At 41.7% G+C, this 23,041-nt stretch overlaps 1 protein-coding gene across 1 annotated transcript in view; it reads right to left on the reverse strand.

Moving 5' to 3' along the window:
- The window catches only part of TCTN2 (tectonic family member 2), a 64,282-nt gene that overhangs the window by 35,207 nt on the left and 6,034 nt on the right, over positions 1–23,041 (reverse strand). Inside the window, exons 5-10 of the mRNA XM_044275687.1 lie at positions 22,596–22,696; positions 15,484–15,683; positions 14,127–14,259; positions 6,139–6,283; positions 4,518–4,574; positions 3,823–3,954 (exon numbers count right to left, since the gene is read on the reverse strand). Of these exons, the coding sequence (XP_044131622.1) occupies positions 3,823–3,954; positions 4,518–4,574; positions 6,139–6,283; positions 14,127–14,259; positions 15,484–15,683; positions 22,596–22,696 (768 nt within the window). The remainder of the gene's footprint in view (positions 1–3,822; positions 3,955–4,517; positions 4,575–6,138; positions 6,284–14,126; positions 14,260–15,483; positions 15,684–22,595; positions 22,697–23,041) is intronic.

Genomic DNA, 23,041 nt, shown 5'->3' on the forward strand with positions numbered 1-23,041 from the left:
GGATTTGAGGACGCTTGGGAAACTCTGGGACAGGGGAAAAGGGTTTTTTCATGCTTTAGTAATGCAGGTAAATCGTTGTCTAGAATAGATCTTGTATTGATAAATAGTAAACATCTGAAATTGATAAAGCGAATGAAATATGAAACAAGGTCAATATCCGATCACTCTCCGCTATTACTTGAACTATGCTTATCTCAGGAAAGATATACACCAAAACCTCCCTTTAGACTAAACCCTTATTGGCTATCAGTTATAAAGACACATGAAATAATTCAAAATGAAATAGGCCGATTTTGGGATATAAACTATGGCTCAGCAAAAATTCAAGTGGTATGGGACACCTTTAAGGCGTATATGAGGGGATTGATGGTTAGTAACATTACGAATCTTAGAAGGGAATATGCTAAAAAACAGAAAAATCTAGAAAAAGATGCAGTGTTGGCGACAGAATCCTTCCATATAAATAAGACGCAGAAGAATAGGGAAAATATGCAAAAAGCCACCCAAATATATGCTAACTTTTTACTGGATAAGGCTCAACAGAGTCTTTTTTTTAAAGGGCAAAAATACTTTACAGAGTCAGGGCGACCTGGTAAACTCCTTTCTAGAGTAATCTCCAATCAACAACCAAAAAAACATATAGATAAGGTTCGAGCGAGTGATGGTAGGATAGTCACTAGACAGGGCCTGGTGGAGAAGGCCTTTCTTGATTATTTCCTTGACCTGTACAAAGCTGATTCCAACATTACAGAGGATAAGATAGATTCCTATCTAGATAGGATCAACTTCTCAACTATTACTGAGACGCAAAAAAAAGCACTAGAATTGGAGGTTTCAATGCAGGAACTTGAGGGAGCTATTAAACTATGCTCAGCTAACTCCACTCCTGGTTCAGACGGGCTTCCATATGAATTCTATACTAAATATGGGGACTGTATTTTTCCCAGATTGTTGGAGGTCTTTGCTGAATCAATGAAGGATGGGATACTACCAGATTCAATGATGGAGGCTATAATAATATTAATCCCAAAAAAAGGCAAGGACCCTCTAGATTTAGAATCTTATAGACCAATTTCTCTGCTCAATGCAGATGTAAAGCTTCTTGCGAGGGTCCTCGCTACAAGGCTTTCTAGGGTCATTTCCTCCATTGTACATCCGGACCAGAGCGGTTTTATTCAAAATAAGGGTACACATCATAATTTACATCGGCTCTTTTCTAATATCCAGGCCCCTGGGGGGACCGCCCGCTCCATCCTGTCATTGGATGCCTCTAAGGCCTTTGACAGGGTGGAGTGGCGCTTCCTCTGGAAGGTTCTTGCTAGGATGGGCTTTGGAGAAAGGTTCATACGCATTCTTAAGTTATTATATAGATCTCCGAGGGCCAAATTGAGCCTTAATGGAATTTTGAGTAGTAGTATTGATTTAAACAGAGGCACCCGTCAGGGTTGCCCATTATCTCCCTTATTATTTGATGTGTATATCGAACCCCTTGCGATTGCTATCAGGCAGGATGATCAGGTCAAAGGATTTGGGACACTAGGAATACAAGACCGTATTTCATTATATGCAGATGATGTTTTGTTCTTTATAGATCATACGGAAACTACTCTCCCTAGGATTATTCAAATGGTTAAACTATTTGGAGAGGTGTCTGGTTTTCTTATAAACTGGGCCAAGACCAGTCTGCTCCCAATAGACCCCCTGCTACAGAAAGAGGTTCCTTTTACACAGTTGGATACTGTTGATACTTTTCAATACTTGGGTTTGACTATATCGCCTCGAGTTGAAAATTTTTTAGAACTTAATTTGATTCCTATAATGGTAAAGATCAGAGCAAAAATAGGAATCTGGCTGAAACTTCCCCTATCTAGAGCTGATCGAGTTTCATTAGTTAAAATGGTGATACTACCACAATTTCTTTATGTGCTTAGGAATACACCTATTTGGATACAAGATAAACATTTTAAACTTATGGAAAGAATAATTAATGATTTAATCTGGGGAAGAAAGCGAGTTCGAATTAAGTTGGAATATTTGTATAAATCTGTGGAGTGCGGGGGCTTAAATCTCCCCTATTTTAAGGGGTATTTTATTGCAGCCCAGTTACTAATGTGTTATGAATCAGAGAACAGTGCACTGCTGGGGAAGTTGGTAACTAGTCACGCTCACAATAATATTTTCACTTTGTTGGAATCTGGGCTATTGAAGATCTATGACCAAGGCTACAGAGAGACTATAAAACTACTCCTGAAAGTGTGGGCCACAATTAGGACATGGTTGAAGGTTAAGGGTTCACTTATATTTACGCCTCTTTGGCATAATTTCTATTTACAAGGGCTAGATGAAATTACAGCTGACACATTTTGGCAGAATAATAACATTTTATATATTTCACAGGTAGTTAAAGATAGAGAAATTAAACCTTTTATAGAAATGACACACACTATAAAAAATCTTTCATGGTTTAGGTATTTTCAATTGCGATCTGTATTATCTAGTTTGGATGATAAGCGGCTGTTGGATATAGATGATTTACCGTTTTTGAATGATTGGGTAGGGGGTACACCTTCTAGAATAAAAATTTCCAATATATATAAGTTATTACTAAAGACACGGTTTAGTGATATACACTCACCAGGACAAAAAGCGTGGGAGGTGGATTGTCCGAATTTACAAATAGAAGGCTGGGAGAATATTTTTGGGAATTTATCTTTATTATCCCAGAACTTCAACCATGTTCTAATACAATTCTATATTTGTCACAGATTATATATTACTCCCTTGTGGATGAATAAATGTGGGTTAAGAGATTCGTCCAACTGTCCCAAATGTGACACTGTAGGAGCGGACTTTCTCCATATGATATGGACTTGTCCAGAACTTATAAATTATTGGAATAGTATCAATAACTGTATTATGTATAAACTAAAAATTCAAATTCCTTTTGAACCACAAGTATTTGTTCTTAATGATCTTTCCAAACTAAAAAATCACAAGTATCAAAAGATTTTCCTGAGCAGAATACTGATGTTGGCTAGAGTTCTGATCAGTCGGACCTGGTTTGCCCGTTCCGCTCCAGACATAAATACATGGTTAAACTTAACTGATAAGGTAAAGAACTATGAGAAAATTATATATAAACGGAGGGAAACTGAGTACCAGTGGAGTAGGATATGGGACGGTTGGAGGATTTGATTAGCTGAGGTCAGGTTGTTTCATATTTGGGGGTCCTACTTTGACGCACCACATATTGGGGGGGAGGGAGGGGAGGGTTTTCTAATTGCTATGAAAAGACGAGTTGAATATATTTATGTTTATATATAATTAGCTGGGTCACTAAGAATTGAGAGATTGTAAAAATCTTATTTATTGTAAATGTTTTGTATTTTGCCCAATAAATTTTTTGAAACAAAAAAAAATAAATGTATAACATAACAATAAAAAATGTACTACTCACCAATCCCCTGCCGATCCTGTGCCAGGGCTGATCCTCCTGCTGGCCTCTGATTACCAGGCTCCAGCAATGAGATGGCATGTCCACCGATGACTGCTGCAGCCAATGACTGTGTTGACACCACTGAGGCCACCAGTGCAACTGATGATGGTCCACAGCAGCCAGGAGAAGCGAGACCGGCAAGGGATCAGGGAAGCATCAGCACAGTAGCTGCGGGGGATTGGCGAGTATTACTCCCCTAGTTACCGCACTTTAGATCGTTGCATTTAGTGTTTTTGGTTCTTAAATTGTGGAGTCGTAAAACAAATTTTAATGGGTTCAATTAGTTTACCTGCAAATCACAGACAAAGTAATAAAAAGAATGATACCCTGATGAGTAAGAGTGATATTGGCAGTCCCAACGGTGACTTGTATCTCCTTAATTTTATTAGCTTCCCATAGAAATATGTAGTCTGCTGACACAGTGACTTCACACTGCACCATTTGTGGTAGAGCAGGTCCTACAGAGAAAAGAAGTGTTACAAAACACACACACGCACATGGCTGTAGGCAAAGTGCAGATCCACAAAATATGGATGTAGTCCCTGCGCCCTCCACATTGTATTTGCAGGCCGTTGTTTTCAAGGGGTCTGTGGTCGCATTTTGTGCTTTCTGCATCCGTATGTCCATTCCACAAAAAGACAGAAGGGGGAGATTTATCAAAGTGGTGTAAAGTAGAACTGGCTTAGTTTACCATAGCAACCAATCAGATTCCACCTTTCATTTTTAACAGCTCGATTGGAAAATGAAAGGTGGAATCTGATTGGTTGCTATGGGCAACTAAGCGAGTTCTACTTTACATCACTTTGATAACTCTCCCCCAAGGTGTTCTATACATGTCCACAAAATGTGGACCGCAGACCCATTGAAATCAATGGGTCCACAAAAAATGTGGATGCAACATGGATCGCATCTGTATTTTGCAGATCTGTGATTTGCGGACAGCAAAACAGATATGGTCGTAGGCATTTACTTAAAACAACGGCGCAAAAACTATAATTTCTTATTCAGAGAAACGTCCTACCTGTAGGGGCGATATCCTGTGTAATGTTTATAAGCTGTATTTTAATAGGAATTGTACCTGAAATAGATACGGCAGTGGATTAACTAAGAGCGGCAAGTTACAATGTCCATACTAGTCATTTCTGCTCTGCTGCGGCAAAAATTAATTTCTGCTTCTCGGTTCTGTACCCGTAACTTTTCACTATCATTATGATCATAGGCAGAATTACAATGACAATTAACACCTCTATATAGATAAGACAGAAGAATCCACCATTGACAATAGGTGATATCACAGCTCATCAGCTCTCTCCTAACCTCTGCACAGGTCACAGAGCAGGCCTAGAAAACTCATCCACAGAAGTCCATAAGGTCCCCTCCTGACCACTGTGTCTACTGCCTATGTAGATGCTCTCAAAAGACAAGAAGTCTTAAAAAATTTTGGCATAGTGGCCAGTGATAAAATTATAGGATCATATACTGTACAATCTTTTTAAAGATAGATCGTGACATGGAAAATAAAATAAAAATATTTTAACATAAAACCTTAATTTAAACAATAGCTAATTTTCTGATGATACAGTTCCTTTAAAAGGGGTTGTCCTAGACAGAGGAGGGTGAAAGGATTTTTGGGATAAACAGGTTAGAGGTCTGATGTGATATTTCATTATTAGTGTTATCCATTATCAATTTGATTGTCACCCGACTTCATTATTTTGATGAAGGTGCAACTTTCCTCCAATGCGATTCTCCGCATTGTTGAGCCCATTTTTTCAGAGGCTCGCTTCTCTACATCCCATCCCTTTTGACTACGAGTGATATAATTCAATAAAATTATTACATTTTTATATAAACAGTATCCTCGTTTTTGGTGTTTACTTTATGGTTTTTTTCTGAGTATTGATGTGTTGCAATTGTGGGTTGTTGTAGGTTTAATAATTTTCTGATGATACAGTTCCTTTAAAGGGGTTGTCCGCTTTTCACTACTGATGACCTATAGGTCATCAATATCAGATGGGCAGGGGTCCTACACCCGGCACCCCCGCCAATCAGCTGTTTGAAGAGAAGGCAGCGCTCCTACAAGCACTGCTTTCCCAGCAAGGTTTACCTTCTTGTCACAGCAATTGTAGTGGTGATCAGGTGTAATTACAAGTATGTCGTCCCTATTCACTTCTATAGGACAGCTCTGTAGTATTCGCTTGAACAGACAGTCATCCCATAGATCCCATACTTTGTAATTACACTGCTCACCACTGCAATTGCTGCGACAAGCAGGTAAACAGAGCAGAGAAGGCAGAGCTTGTACAAGCGCTGCCTTCTCTTCAAACAGCTGATCGGCGGGGGTGCCAGGTGTCGGACCCCCGACAAACTAATACTGATAACCTTTCCTGAGGAGAGGTCATCAATAGTAAAAAGCAGAGAACCCCTTTAAGTTATTATGAGATATTGGGAACAATTAGAGACAACGAAAGATAGGGTCCCCTTCTTCATGAATGGCATAGCAACTGCCTCTCTTACACGCATGTGTTTTGGTGGGAGCCCAGCTAACAAACCTTATTGAAGAGGACCTAATATCAGAAGTCAAACGCTATGCACAAGGATTCATTCTTATTCTGCCTAAAGTTATAAAATTAAGAACAAACCTCCGCTGCCATCCTTAACCCTCACGTCACCCAAATTTAATGTCCACGCATCTGAGCACACCGTTATATCAGTGATACATGAATCATTGAAATCTCGAAGATAAGCCACTGGTGCATATCCCACGCATGTCCCAATCGCAGATTGCTGGGGGGAGGAAAAAAGGATAGAGAGGTCACTTGTCAGAACACTGACTGACTGCGGTTTACATTCTAACCATACCTTAGTCCGCGGAGTCCTTCGCGGGTTTCCACCAGCAGAAAATGTGCGGCGCATCCGACTGTAATCCAGTGGCAAAAAACGCATCAAATCACGAGGATTTTGCTGCCTATTGTCATTACCCCGTCTCCGTAAATGTTCCCTTTCTGCTTGGTCTCCCTGCCTGACCAGCTGCCAGCTCTGCTCCTTTATCTCTATACCCTGAGTGCAGGGAAGAGAGAGAACAGGATACCTACTGTCAGTGCTAAGCCCCATTCTCCTCTCTGTTAGTTACTGAGTGAGGAGAATGGGGGTGATAGTAGTCATACAGGGGCATGGTTCACAGTTCTGTTCTCTTTTTTAAGGTCCCTTTACACGGGACGACAATCTAGCAGACTGGAAGCGTTCCGCTAGCGGAGAAGACAGGGGCGCTTACATGTACTGGTCTCCTCCACAGTATGGGGAGGAGCGATGGCAAATGCCATCGCTCTTCTCCATACAGACTCATGTTTCCCGGCAGCGGATCATGTTTACACTGCACAATCTGCCACTGGGAAACGATCTTTTGTGCTGCACAAAAGATACAATTACCCAATGAACGAGCGTTTTGCTCAGTCATTGGGTAATCGGCGGTGCGTTACATAGCAAGATCATCGCTAATCTGTGTTACTAGTAATGCTGGATAGCGATGATAGTTTCAATTGTCGGCCCATGAAAAGGGCTCATTACCTGCACTCCGTAACAGAGAAACCCAGGGAACAGAGATAAACCAGCAGAGTCGTCTTACAGCAAGTCAGATAGGAAGCACATAGGGATGAGAAGCTAAGTATGTATGTTCCACACAATCTAGAACACTGGAGATGGACTCTTCCTGGCAATAATGTTGCTAAGGAGACTCTTTACACCTCGTTTTTAGTAAAAAGAAACAGCTTTCCCTAATATAGTTTATTACAAAAATGTCTAACAACCCTGTCCCTACATGATATTAAAAAAAATGTATAGCAATGACAATTACACTTTAAAGGGGTTCTGCAGTTTGTTTTCAAACTGATGATCTATCCTCTGGATAGATCATCAGCATCTGATCGGCGGGGGGTCAGACACCCGGGACCCCCGCCGATCAGCTGTTTGAGAAGGCAGCGGCGCTGGCAGTAGCGCTGCGGCCTTCTCGCTGTTTACCGCAGGCCCAGTGACGTCACGACTAGTATCACTGGCTTGGGCGCGGCTAAGTTCTATTCAAGTCAACAGAGCTTAGCCCCGCCCAGGTCATTGATACTAGTCGTGGCATCACTGGGCCTGCGGTAAACAGCGAGAAGACCGCAGCGCTAATGCCAGCGCCGCTGCCTTCTCATTGTTTACCGCTGGCCCAGTGACGTCACGACTAGTATCACTGGCCTGGGTGATACAGACAGCTGATCGGCAGAGGGCCCGGGTGTCGGACCCCCCGCCAATCAGATGCTGATGATCTATCCAGAGGATAGATCATCAGTTTAAAAGAACTGCAGAACCCCTTTAAATTTGTAAAAATGCCATGAACAGTCTTGTTTACTCAATGCAAGCAAAAATGACTTTTTACTCAGCCCCAGCGGTGACAGTGAAGGCCACCGGTTTCCCCAGCATCAGCGGTTTAAGCAGAGAGACTCCTCATCCTCCGCGTCCATAGGATACATGGTATGCGGCAGTCAAGTGACTTCTGTACGAGGGCTGTTCCTGGCTTACATTGCTTGGTCGCTGTTAAGGATGTGGACATGCATGGCAGCACAGCCCCCAGTATCCTCGCAGGATACAACCACTTACTTACATGATAGTTTATGGCATTTTTAAGTCTATGCTCGGCAACCCCTTTAAAAGATTAATTCTAGTGCACTTAAAGGGGTTGCCGAGCACAGACTTAAAAATGCCATAGACTATCATGTAAGTAAGTGGTTGTGTCCTGCGAGGATACAGGGGGCTGTGCTGCCATGCATGTCCACATCCCTCATAAACAAAAACTGTCTAGAGCAAGTGATGGAAGAGACTTCTGATCGTCCGTACTGTAGTAAAGCCAGTCACACCATTGCTGAACCGCTGCTTCTTATAACTGAACGTGACTCTGTGCTCAGCTGATTATCACACGTCTTTAACCCCTCGGCTATCAGCCGATATCTCCAGCAGAAACACACGTCATTTACTCCACTGCAGCAGAGAAGTATTGTTTTAATTGAGATATATATATATATATATATATATATATATATATATATATATATATATATATATATACAAAAAATTGGACTGCACTCCCAGCAATTAGTGAAAAAAATCTGAGTTTATTCACCCATCTGTGGCAAAGCGACGTTTCGGCTCCAACTGAGCCTTTCTCAAGCATTGGTGAACAGTACATAGCAAACATATATAGGTGTGTCAAATATACAATCAATATAATCACATAATTGGTACTTTACAAATAGTATCTATGTATGATACATGTCAGTACAAAAGTACATTTCATTAATATGGCATCAAGTGACCTGTGCTAAATAAAATGACAAAAGATCAAAACTGTGCACTGATTAAAAGAAATATCGAAGAATACACAATTGATTGCACCTATAGCCAATTATCATAACATTAGTACATCAGCTGTAACGATAGCCAAGTGCAACAATATAAGGGATTGATGAATTTTAACCTGATAGACGGATGGAGCCCACATATACTGTAGCGCCGATCGGTGCGTCCTGTGCAGTCCAATGCGCATGTTCCAGCCTGTCAGCGTCATCGGAGGAAGCCGCATCCAAGCGCCACGTCGTCGCTCACTGATGACATCAGCCGCACCTTAGTGACGCCCACCGATGTCAGCAGCAGGCGGCGCCTGCGCCCTGCTCCTATCACCCTATGTCCACCATATTGGTTAGGGGAATCCTGTCCAGGAAGGATCTTCATTACAAATCATACTGATAAAAAGCGTTCTATAGTATCAGTTGCTGTGGTCACTTGCCACAATACAGCAGGTGGTATGCGACAACGTCTTTGTTCAAAACGGTGAACGCACATCCTGAGATCCCACACCGGTCCCCGGCACGTCAGTGTCGTTGACCCCATGGGATCAAACCCAGCTTCTTTAAGCAACTAAGAGGGTACTCCTCATTATATCAAAACGCTATCAACATAAAGATAATCTATACAAAACTAGATCCATTCCCCTATTAATGTATATTAACACCTGGATGGAACAGACGTTTGGGCTGCACAAGAGAATATAAAGTCATATGGGTCAAACTAGATTAACAGATCAAAAAAAGTAAATAATTTAGTCTGGGGCTTGTCATCCACTGTCAGGTTCATCCATCTTCCACAATATCTTCGAAATCGCAGTTGTCTAAAAAGACAGTGAGAAGTGTATTAGTGACAATGTGAAATGAATCGTGTTAATACATTTTTTTATAAAACCAATGTTTCTGTACTAAACATAGGATTTTATACAAAGGTCATACAGGTTGCATCAGGGCAAACTGCTATCCTCACGTAATCCCTCCATATCTGTAATCAATGTTTAGGCCTACAGGATTCCGAGAGGTATGCGGTCTCATCTCCGCCCTAATTTGTTCTCACATAGTGATCCTTACTGCAAACGCTTTGAAACTCTGTCCAACAAATATTCCATGGACTTTATACTATTAAATATTGAATTTTTGCAAGAAGAGGTTGCAGCATTGACCATAGATATGGCACATATTGAACAACAACTCTGTGCACACATGACAGATGATGCAGTTGTTGAATTTAAAGAAAATCTAAAGGTACAACTTCAACAACTACAGATTGAGCTTGAAGATGGAAAAAGGAGTAAATGGGCACGCGACATTGAAGATTACAAGAAGGGCGATATCTACAGCTGGCAACCTGCTAACCCTCCATTTGGTAATACAAGGGATAACAAAAAAGTGAGATAAAACATCCAGACACATAAAGGGGAGCCAGAAGCTTTTTTAGGGAGCAGAACCGATTCCACTACTACAAGAGGAAACAAATTAGAAGAGGCGGTCGCCGTCACAGAGGAGACCAACAAAAGCCGCAATATGAAAACAAGGACACAAATACAGAAAAGGAAGAAATAGCGGTAATTAACCTCTCTTCTAAATTGTTGACACCTGCACAGGTCTCTGTTTTATCAAAAGGTTTATCTTTTTGTCCCAATGCAAAGATTAATTGGTTAGATGTTGAGTCTGATCTATGCAATTTTTTTCGCTCTATTAAACTCAAAGTATGGTTTCAGGGGAAGGGTGGTGAGCAGACAACAAGGTCCAGTGAATTTACATGTGGGATGTTTAATCTGTCTAAGAAAAGCCTTTTTAATCCAAATGTAAATGAACCAGCTGTCGATGCATATATCTCGGCGGTAAAAAATGAGGTTGGTGCCCTGAGAGCTCTTCTGTCCAATGAGAGCTTCAGGTTCCCCAATCTCACTGCGGCTGAGATACATGCATTGACTGAATTGAAGAGTGATACTGAGCTCACTATAAAACCGGCCGATAAAGGCGGTGCCGTTGTAGTACTTGATACCTCCAAATATACCAAGGAGATTTTAAGACAACTCAGTGATGTGAATGTATATTGTGAGATATCTTGTGATCCTAAGTTCAATATCATGCGCCTAATAGATGAATGTTTGGCAGATGCAACACAAGCAGGTATCATAGATGAGGGTCTGAGGGAATACCTCACGGTCTCCCACCCCATCACTCCGGTGATCTATGTCCTGCCGAAAGTGCATAAAACAATGGTGGACCCACCCGGGCGCCCCATTGTTTCAGGCACTGATTCAGTGTTCTGTCCCATATCCATCTTTTTAGACAGAATATTACGTAACTTTTCTACAGGGGGACGATCCTTTATTAGGGACACATCCAAATTTTTGAACAAACTTAACTCTGTGAAACTTGATATGACTAAAGAGATCATTCTGGCATCATTTGATGTGGTGTCATTATACACCTCTATCAACCATTACAAGGGCATCATGGCGGTACAAAGTATGTTGGATATGTCATCCATGACGCCTGAGGCGAGCTCTTTTATTATATCACTCTTAAGGATAGTATTGGAGTACAACTATTTTCTTTTTCAGGATACGTTTTACATCCAAAAACGCGGCGTGGCGATGGGGTCCAATGTGGCCCCAACGTACGCCAACATATTCATGCGCCATTATGAGGAAGGTGTCGTCTATGGGTCCCACCACGCCCAGTATCTTCTGGGCTGGTGGCGGTACATAGACGACATCTTCCTCATCTGGACCGGTACCGAGGAACAATTGTTTGATTTTCACCATTACCTTAATGGGATAGATGGTGAATTACAATTTACTTTGACACACTCCAACATCTCAGTCCAGTTCCTTGACACCAATGTGGAGATTTGTGAAGGCAAGCTTACCACATCATTATATACGAAACCTACGGATAGGAACATGATACTAAGGTATGAAAGCTGCCACCCACGTAGTATGGTAAAACATCTCCCCCACTCACAGTTTTTAAGAGCTAAACGCATTGTGGATAATAATGATACTTTAGAGCAAACGATAGACAACATGGTCTCTAAATTTAAACAACGGGGTTATCCCAATAAATTACTTATTGAGCAAAAACAGAGAGTGTTAGCTATGGACCGCGACACTATAATGCGAGGCAAGGCCAACAAAGATAGACCTGAGAGAATTACGTTTGTCTCCACGTACACAGAGCATAGTGACTCCATCAGTAAAATCATAAAGAGACACTGGCCCATATTGGGGAGCTGTCTCCAAAAGATACCTGAGTTCCTAACACCTCCCATGTGCGCTTACCGTCGACCTCGCAACATTAGAGATCAAGTAGTGAGGGCCGACTTGGGTCCAAAAACCAGGACGATACAAACCACATTGGCACCATCGGGCACGGGGTGTTACCCGTGCCTCCATTGTGTCAACTGCGGGTTGATCCAGAGATCTAGGGCATTTGTACACCCTAAGACAGGGCAAGTATTTCCCATTAAATTCCATCTACTTGCGATACCTCATTCGTTATTTATGTGCTATCTTGTCCATGTGATATCCTATATGTAGGAGAAACATCCACAGACCTAAAAACTAGACTAAACAACCATCGTCACTCAATCAGGAAAGGCCGTAAGGACCTACCAGTCCCAAGACATTTTGGGCTATTTAAACATAGGGAGAAAGACCTTAAGTGTTGGGTCATAGACCATGTTCCAATGCCACGGAGAGGTGGGGACCGGATAGCGTTATTGAAGAAAAAAGAAATGCAGTGGATCCAAACATTGAAAAGCCTTTATCCTGTAGGCCTAAACATTGATTACAGATATGGAGGGATTACGTGAGGATAGCAGTTTGCCCTGATGCAACCTGTATGACCTTTGTATAAAATCCTATGTTTAGTACAGAAACATTGGTTTTATAAAAAAAATTATTAACACGATTCATTTCACATTGTCACTAATACACTTCTCACTGTCTTTTTAGACAACTGCGATTTCGAAGATATTGTGGAAGATGGATGAACCTGACAGTGGATGACAAGCCCCAGACTACCGTAAATTATTTACTTTTTTTGATCTGTTAATCTAGTTTGACCCATATGACTTTATATTCTCTTGTGCAGCCCAAACGTCTGTTCCATCCAGGTGTTAATATACATTAATAGGGGAATGGATCTAGTTTTGTACAGATTATCTTTATGTTGATAGCGTTTTGATATAATGAGGAGTACCCTCTTAGTTGCTTAAAGAAGCTGGGTTTGATCCCATGGGGTCAACGACACTGACGTGCCGGGGACCGGTGTGGGATCTCAGGATGTGCGTTCACCGTTTTGAACAAAGACGTTGTCGCATACCACCTGCTGTATTGTGGCAAGTGACCACAGCAACTGATACTATAGAACGCTTTTTATCAGTATGATTTGTAATGAAGATCCTTCCTGGACAGGATTCCCCTAACCAATATGGTGGACATAGGGTGATAGGAGCAGGGCGCAGGCGCCGCTTGCTGCTGACATCGGTGGGCGTCACTAAGGTGCGGCTGATGTCATCAGTGAGCGACGACGTGGCGCTTGGATGCGGCTTCCTCCGATGACGCTGACAGGCTGGAACATGCGCATTGGACTGCACAGGACGCACCGATCGGCGCTACAGTATATGTGGGCTCCATCCGTCTATCAGGTTAAAATTCATCAATCCCTTATATTGTTGCACTTGGCTATCGTTACAGCTGATGTACTAATGTTATGATAATTGGCTATAGGTGCAATCAATTGTGTATTCTTCGATATTTCTTTTAATCAGTGCACAGTTTTGATCTTTTGTCATTTTATTTAGCACAGGTCACTTGATGCCATATTAATGAAATGTACTTTTGTACTGACATGTATCATACATAGATACTATTTGTAAAGTACCAATTATGTGATTATATTGATTGTATATTTGACACACCTATATAAGTTTGCTATGTACTGTTCACCAATGCTTGAGAAAGGCTCAGTTGGAGCCGAAACGTCGCTTTGCCACAGATGGGTGAATAAACTCAGATTTTTTTCACTAATTGCTGGGAGTGCAGTCCAATTTTTTGTATCTACAAACGTGGGGTAAGCACCTGCTGCCGTCCTTGGATTTTGCACCCATATACTAAGGGTGGTGCCGCCTGTGTTTTTTCTTATATATATATATATATATACATATATACACACACACACACACACATACACACACACACACACACATACACTAGTCTGTGACCTAAGGCAAGCAGTACCTGTGGAATTGTAAGATATTCATTGAATCCATTTAGATCGATTAATATTGCATCTCCTTGTTTATAACCATTGAAGGTGCTTTGATAAATGGACTGAAAGCTCAAGTTAAAAGATGGCGTCTGGGAGGGTGTTCTGTGCAAAGTCAAGAAAGGAAACAGATTATTAGTTTAAAATCCTGGATTGACCTTTATGGACGATAAATACTTAAAATGGCATATATTTCTTAAAGGGGTTGTCTCACTTCAGCAAATGGCCTTCATCATGTAGGGAATGTATTGTGATTGTTCATATTTTTCCATCACATTATACATTGCTGGTTTCCATGGTTACGACCACCCTGCAATCCAGGAGCGGTGGCCGTGCTTGTGTACCATAGGAAAAAGCGCTGGCCTCTCTGGCGGTCAAGACCATGGGAGCGCACATAGGCTGTTGTTTTTGGCTATAGTATACAAGCACAACCACAGCTGCTGGATTGCAGAGTGGCCATAACCCCTACATATCAGCAGTGTATAATGTGATGGAAAAATGAATCCAACCAGCAAAGGAGACAATATGAACAATCACAATACATTAGTAAGTGTCTTATAATAACTTTCTCTACATGATAAATGACATTTGCTGAAGTGAGACAGCCCCTTTAAGTAACGTTGTTGCCTCCCTCACTGCGCAACTGTATGCGTGACTACTGCTCCATTCAAACTCTAGCTCCAGATATCAGTGGGATCCAATCAGCGAGGCCCTTTAGCAGTCATTTATCACTTATCATGTGGCTAGGTGATAAATGTCCTTTATGAGAAAACACCTTTAAAGGGGTTCTGCAGTTTTTTTAAACTGATGATCTATCCTCTGGATAGATCATCAGCATCTGATCGGCGGGGGTCCGACACCCAGGACTCTTCGCTGTTTACTGCAGGCCCAGTGACGTCACGACTAGTATCACTGGCTTGGGCGGGGCTAAGCTCCATTCAAGTGAACAGAGCTTAGCCCCGCCCAGGCCATTGATACTAGTCGTGGCGTCACTGGGCCAGCAGTAAACAGCGAGAAGGCCATGGCGCTACTGCCTTCATAAACAGCTGATCGGCAGGGGTCCCGGGTGTCGGACCCCCGCCGATCAGATGCTGATGGTCTATCCAGAGGATAGATCATCCGTTTAAAAAAACTGCAGAACCCCTTTAAATGATGGAGAAATGATGCTGCACCTACTGAAATAAAAAAGCCAGGTCCTCCAGAGAGAGACGTTCTTTGCAGCAGGATAATGGCAGAAGAACCGAAGCAGAGATCTCCCCCTGACATCCATATGGAAGAAGGTTGAATAAAGAAAATGACTCATTTGAAAGTGCATATGAGCAGACTTACCCAGTGGATCCATCGTAGAAATAGCCCAGAAATGGGGAATTGTCCATGGAAGACTGGACGCACAGGAACGGAAACCAATCAGGAGCATGGTTCTTTTCTTGAACACTACAAAGTTGGTCAAAAGGTGGAGAGACATTTCCACCAAAAACACCAGAGTAACAGGATCCGTTAAACAGCTCCTTCATGCTTAGGCTGCAGTCCTATCAAAAAGCAAGTCAACGGAAGTGGCTCAGTGTAATATCATTATTTCAAGTTACCTCTGGACATTTCAGAGATAACCCGTATGACATGGGCCAAAAAGATAGAAACCATTATACAAGTACAGGTCAAGGCTGTGATGTGGAATCAGTTTGGAATTAAAGTATTCAATGCTTTATTTCAGTGCACAGAAGACTAAAACAGTGACGATTCGGCAGGGCAGGCCTCCTTCAGGCTGGGAGTTTGGTGGAGCTCAACCCCAAGAAAGCATGCCACTCCTTCCAATGCTTCTCTGTGGGCATCTTTATCTAGGCCTATTAAGAGTACATTTGAGCTGTCATACTGTTATCCTAATTCTACACCTACTATTACACATAGCATCTTTTACTTACAGCAGCAGTAAACTAGCAATGGGTTACTTATCTACATAGGAGCTTTATCTCTCTGGTGCAAGTTACCTCCACTAAGATAGCCCCACAGGTGAGATGACTTTTTCGTTCAATTCAATGTAAGAAAGGTTCACATCAAGCACATATGTTGCTGAATACTGGGCAACTGAAGGTGCTTGCCCTGTGAGTGTTGGTGTCCAATTATATCATCCTTATAAACACCTTATTTTACTAGTATATAAAGCTAGACATAAATAATAAAAGCCTGCTTCAGTGACACAGGGGACTCAAGGACCCCTATCATAGCAGCTGGACACCCAGCCATTATACTGAGGATAGGGGGATAAATGTTGTGAATGGCCTTACACTGTATAATACACTGATAGTGAATGCAGTACAATACAGATGTATTGTGCTGCATTGAAACAGGGATCAGACCCTGTAATTTATATATATAATTCAAGTTTCAATAAAAGAAAAGCCCCTTTCCCATAAAAAGACATAAAATTTAAAAATAAAATAAAATCTATAAAAAAAAAAAAAAAAAACACATATATTAGGTATCACCGCATATGTAATAACCTTCTCTATAAAAATATCCCATTATCAACACCATAATTTTTTTTTAAATAAAAACTGTGCTAAAGAAAGCCATTTTTGTCACCTTTCATCACAAAAAGTGTAATACCAAGTGATCAAAAAGTCTGTATGTATCAAAAAACAAACAAAAAATAAAAATCTTATCCTCCAGAAAATGGAGACCCTAACTAAGACAATCGCCCAAAAAATAAAAAAAAAAACATATGGCTTTCAGAAAATAAGGACACTAAAACATAATTTTCTTGTTTCAAAAATGCTTTTATTGTTTAAAACCAAAAAATATTTTAAAGAAAACAAACATATTAGCTATCGCCGCGTCCGTAACAACCTGCTCTATAAAAATATCACATGAGCTGTCTGGTGAACACCGTAAAAAAAATAAATAAGAACCGTACCAAAAATTCCATTTTTTGTCACCTTACATCACAAAAAATGTAATACCAAATGATCAAAAAGAAGTATGTATCCCAAAATACGGTAGTACCAATCAAACAGTCATCTCATCCCGGAAAAAATTAGACCCTACCTAAGACAATCGCCTAAAAAAAAAAAAAAAAAAAAAAAAAAAAAATAGAAAAAAATATGGCTTTCAGAAAATAGAGACATAAAAACCATGATTGTTTTTCTTTCAAAAATGCTTTTATTGTGTAAAACCAAAATAAATATAAAAAAAAATTAAAATAGACAGACTAGGTCCGCCACAACCTGCTCTATAAAAATATCACATGATATACCCTGTCAGGTAAAAACCATAAAAAATTTTTTTTTATAAAAACCTATGCAAAAAAACAAAAACACTATACATCTTAAAAAGTGTAATACCAAAAAAAAATCAAAAAGGAGTATGTACTTTATCCAAAATAATACCAATCAAACCGACACCTCATGCCGCAAAAACTGAGCCCCTAATCTCCCGAAAAATTCAAATATGGCTTTCAGAAAAAGGAGACACAAAAACATGATTTATTATGTAAAACTGAAGACATATTTGGTGTTGTCGTGTCCATAACAACCTGGTCTATAAAACTAGCACATGATCTAACCTGTCAGGTGAACACCGTGTGCCAGAACAGCCATTTTTTGGTTACTTTGCCTCACAAAAAGCATAATATAGAGCAATCAAAAGTCATATATAACCACAAAATAATACCAATAAAAGTGTCACCTTATCCTATCATTTCCAAAATGGGATAATTTTTTTTTGAGTTTCTCCTCTAGGGGGTCTTTAAATGTCATATGGCAACTTATCTTAGTGAAATCTGCCCTCCAAAATCCATATGGCCCTCCTTTCCTCCTGCGCCCTGCCGTGTGCCCGTACATCAGTTTACAACCACATGTGTGCTATTTCTGTAAACTGCAGAATTGGGGTAATAAATATTGAGTTTTATTTGGCTGTTAACCCTTGATGTGTTACAGGAAAAAAATGAATTAAAATGGAAACTCTGCCCAAAAAGTTAATTTTAAAAATGTTATCTCCTATTTCATTTAATTCTTGTGGAACAAATTTTGTAAAATCAGTTTTGAATAACTTGAGGGGTGTAGTTTCTACAATGGGGTCATTTATGGGTGGTTTCCACTATGTAAGACCCACAATGTGACTTTAGAATTGAAGTGGTCCTTAAAAAAGTGGATTTCGGAAATTTTCCTAAAAAATAAAATTACATTTACAAAATGATGCAAACATGGAAGTGGACATATGGAAAATGTAAAGTATTAACTCTCATGATGTATCACTATGTGCCTTAAAAGCTAATACATTCAAATTTGGAAAATTGCTAAAAAAAAAGAATTGTAAATTTGGGGATTTTTCTTATAAATAAAAGGTAAATTATATTGAATTTTTTTTTCACTATAATGAAGTACAATGTGTCACTGTGTCACGAGAAAAAAATCTCAGAATGGCTTGAATAAGTAAAAGCGTTCCGAAGTTATTACCACATAAAGTGGCACATGTCAAGTTTTCAAAAAACGGCCTGGTCCTTAAGTGGTTATGCAAGAATGTGGGGGATTTTGGCAAAGTCCCCAACTTGGCTGGACCTGTAAAGGGAAGATTACTTACCTGCTTCCCAGCGCTGGCTTCCCGTTTCTTCTCCTCCAGGCCCGCAATGCTCCTCTAGGCTCCCTCACTGTAATTATCTGGTTTGAATTGCAACAGGCAATCACTGGCCGTGGTGGACGCCAGATCCCCTTGAATCATTTCACAATTTGTCATGATGTAAGGGTAGTAGGTCATTGCCACGGCCAGTGATTGGCTGCAAGCGATGTCAAACCAGATGTTTACAGCGAGGGAGCCCAGCGGAACATCACAGGCCTGGAGGAGAAGGATCTGGAGCCAGCGCCAGTAAGCAAGCTTTCCATTACAGGTCAGGCCAATTGGAGGATTCGCCCCCCTCGCGCATTCTTTCACAACCCCTTTAATCCATTTAAGATTACAGACTGAGATCCGAGTTCTAGAACTGGGCCTGTCCTTCGTGCCGACACCGAGGTTTAATACATTCCATAGTAAAAGACATAAATTTATTTGTGCGGAAACTTTGGTGGCATAAAAACACTTTTGGCACCAAGACAGGAGGCAGTGTCGTAAACTCGGCATACCCTTAGATATTCTGTCTGATTTACGTCTTCTCTTTGATCTAGATAACAAGCTTCCACCAAGTGAAGGTACTGGTCCCTTCTCTAACCTCAAACTCAAAAGCAACAAAATGCCTCCCCAAACCAGTGAGGTCTCCTGTATAGATGTGTTTTTGGATTTGATGACTACTCAGATTGGGGAGTTGACCTCCTCCAAACATAGATCTAATTGTGATTGTGCCATGGCCATCGCATTGTCCAACCTGGAACATGATCAGTCAGTGGTAATCAAACCATCTGACAAGGGGGGCAGTGTGGTGGTGATTGATAACGAACAATATCTACAGATGTGCGAATCAATACTGAGGGACCCTAACACCTACAAGATTTTATCTCGTGATCCCATTGAGGAATATAAACATCTTGGATGATGCCCTTAAATCCAATTTGATTACAAGGGATGAATACCATCTCATGTTTCCTACATTTCCTAGGCAGGCAACATTTTATTGCTTGCCCAAGTTACATAAAGGGGTATCACCCCTTAAAGGGCGCCCCACTGTATCAGGGGTGGGCAATTTGTGTCAGAAATCGTTGTAGCCTTACCATCCTACTGCACGCGACACTACGGACCTATTAAAACGCCTGGAAGGGGTCCACGTCGAGGCTGATGACTTAATTGCCAGCACCGACGTGGAAGCACTCTATTCAAGCATTCCTCACGATTTGGGTCTAAAAGCCGTTCAATTTTTCCTCCAAATTCGAGGTTGTCAGTACTGTGCCCACAGTCACCTAATTCTCCAGCTGCTTGAATTCACTGACCAGAAATGTATTTTCATTCAATGGGCGGATATTCCACCAGCTCAGGGGCACTGCGATGGGGAGCCCATGTGCCCCATCGTACGATAATTTGTTCCTGGGCTGGTGGGAAGCGACTCTGGTCTTCACAGATGATAGTGCCTTACATACCGAGTCCATAGAACTGTGGGCACGGTACATTGACGACATCTTTGTCATATTGCATGGCACTAAGCGGTCTTTCGTTAAGGACCACAATAAGAATGAGGTAGGGCTTCATTTCACATATGAATCAGACGAACGAGCCCTCCCCTTTCTGGATGTCCTGATTACCAAGAACCAGATAGGTGAGTTAAATACATCTGTATATTGAAAACCCAACTCGACCAACTCACTACTTCGATGCTAAAGCTGAACATCCACTCCCCTTAAAGCGTGGGATCCCTAATGGACAGTATTTACGTTTGAGACAGAACTGTTCTAGTAAGAAAGAATTTTTACACCAAGCTACTGATATGAGATTCTTGGCAAGAGGCTATCCTGATTGCGTGCTTAAATCAGCATTTAGATCAGCCCTAACAAAATAACGTTCTACTCTCCTCACCCCTAAACAGAAATCAGTACCATCAAATAATCTGATTCGCCTAGTAACTTCTTATGATGGTGAAGTCAAGTCCATTAAAAAAAAAGGTATAATCAACCAGCACTGGCACATCCTTTTGATGGATCCGGATCTGAGGGAGGTGCTGGGAGATTTCCCCAGAATATCCTACAGACAAGGTAGGAGCCTACGAGAGCGACTGGTTAAAGCCAATACTAAAACCATCGTTGGGTTGTGCCTGGCTCCAGAACCCGAACCAGGGCCATTATAGGTGCAGTGGTTGCATCGCCTGCCCGTATATTAAGACTGGCAAATCCTTTAAGAGTAATGTTACTGACAAGGAGTTTGCCATTCGTGATTACATCAATTGTAAGACCCGTGGGGTAAATTACCGGATTGTCTGCCAGTGTGGAAAAGAATACATAGGCAAGACAATCCGGGAATTCCGTAGGAGAGCAGGGGAACACCTGAACGATATTGCTAAATACAAGGACACTTTCTTTTATGGCCATAGACAAAGTAAATCCACCATCAAGGGGTGGTGACTGGGATAAAATTATACTACAAAGGGAGGCCAGATGGATATATGACCTCAAGACCATGCCCCCCCCCCCCCCACCCCCACTATATCTTAGTTTGGCCAGGGTATACATTTTTCGACCTAAAATACCTAATGTACCTACTAAGGGAATGTTCCCTCTAGTCCCTTCCCCCCCCCCCCCCCCCCCTCCAGGAGCCTCCTTCCCTTCATTATTATGTCCTCTAATTTGTCTATCATTATTTCCTCCGTTTTTCTTTTATCTATCTATGTTCACTATTCTTTTGTTCATGTTCACAAGTATATTGCTCTCTGGCCTGCTAATATATGAGCATATATGCCTCTTGCCCTGATCGCCTGCATGAAATGCTTTCTAATTTGTTATATGAGCGCTGGCTATCCAGCCCGCATTTGATGTCAGAGCACTCACTGGCGTCGCCTAGCTGCTAAGCAACGCGCGCATAGCTCTTTCCTGCCTCTCAGCCGCCCCACGTGACCGGACGCCGCGCTCCACTGATTGGTGCGCCGCTTTCCATCTGCCGGCAACACCCGCTGGTGGAGCGTGAGGTCTTTGTTATGTGACCGGACCACGTGACTCCGGGAGGCGGTCGGGACCCACAGGGTGCGCTATTTGCCTTTAAATATGGCGTCCTTTCGGTTATTTGCCATGCAGCTGAAGGCATTGTTTCAGCTGCCCCAGAGGTGCCCCCCAGCAACTTGTGGGGTCTTCCACCTACAAGGGACCACTGTTGTCCCGCGCCTTTATACCCTAAAGATCCACTGATCCCTGTTTTGTCTTTACATAGTTCTCAGCCTTTGTGAACCTTTTCTTATGTCGTCTGTATCCTCATGTTGATTACATTCTTCCTGCAGGATTGCCTTTTGTATCTACCCTGGATTTTCCCCGATAGACCACTTGAAATGCAACACGTCGGGAACTATCCTATAGGGCACAATAGGGATACCTCCTTATTCTAGGGTGAGGTATCCGGACAGGGCCGCCCCTTGCGGGGTAGGAACTCTGTATAGACAGGCAGGTTAACAATAGCAATGTCCCCATCCCCAATTAGGGACCATTAGGGATATCGGTTCCCTGCACTGTCTACATCTTAAAAAGACCAACGACCACATCTAATAACCAGCCCAGACGCGGTGCATTTCCTTTACCGCGCTCGGTTGGTCCCTATAAGGGTTGCGTCGGAATGGTAAGATTGTTCCATACTTTTAAGCCATATTTAACCCATTATCTGTACATGGCGCTTTTTCTTTTAAAATGGTGTATCAGTAAAAGTTATATTTTAAGCTCCCTCATTACCTCTATTGTTTTCCATTTGAGATTACACACACAATTGGAAACTTTTATTACAATGAAAAAATGTAACAAGAACACAAGCAAAAGAAGCAGCAGAGGAGTTACCTGATCACAGCAGCAGCGGACGTCACACGCCCCGGCTGTCAGATTACAGGGGCAGGGTCCTAGTGGTTGGTACACTTGGTTAGGGATCACAGTTTTATTATCTGTAAAATAAATAGCTCTTCCAGATAAACTTCTACCATTCAGTCCAGATATGTGCATTGTCACTGTTCTATCAGGGTATACTGAAAGAGGCTGACCAGTTGGAAGAACTGCTATAGGCTTCACGATGATGGCGCCCAGGCGGAAACCACCACCACGTGCTGTGGGCAGGAGTTTCAAATACAGTTAATCAGCCACACGATTTAGCCAAGAATACCACGGTTTCACCTGCTAAACTGTGCGGCCATTAACATGACTGATGTATTACCCAAAAAATGGTGCAGCTGATTAAGGGCTCATGCACACGACAGTATTTTGCGTTCAGTATACTGGACGTTTTTTTAGCT

Source organism: Bufo gargarizans, chromosome 1 (assembly GCF_014858855.1).
Source record: "Bufo gargarizans isolate SCDJY-AF-19 chromosome 1, ASM1485885v1, whole genome shotgun sequence".
Classification (NCBI taxonomy): Eukaryota; Metazoa; Chordata; class Amphibia; order Anura; family Bufonidae; genus Bufo; species Bufo gargarizans.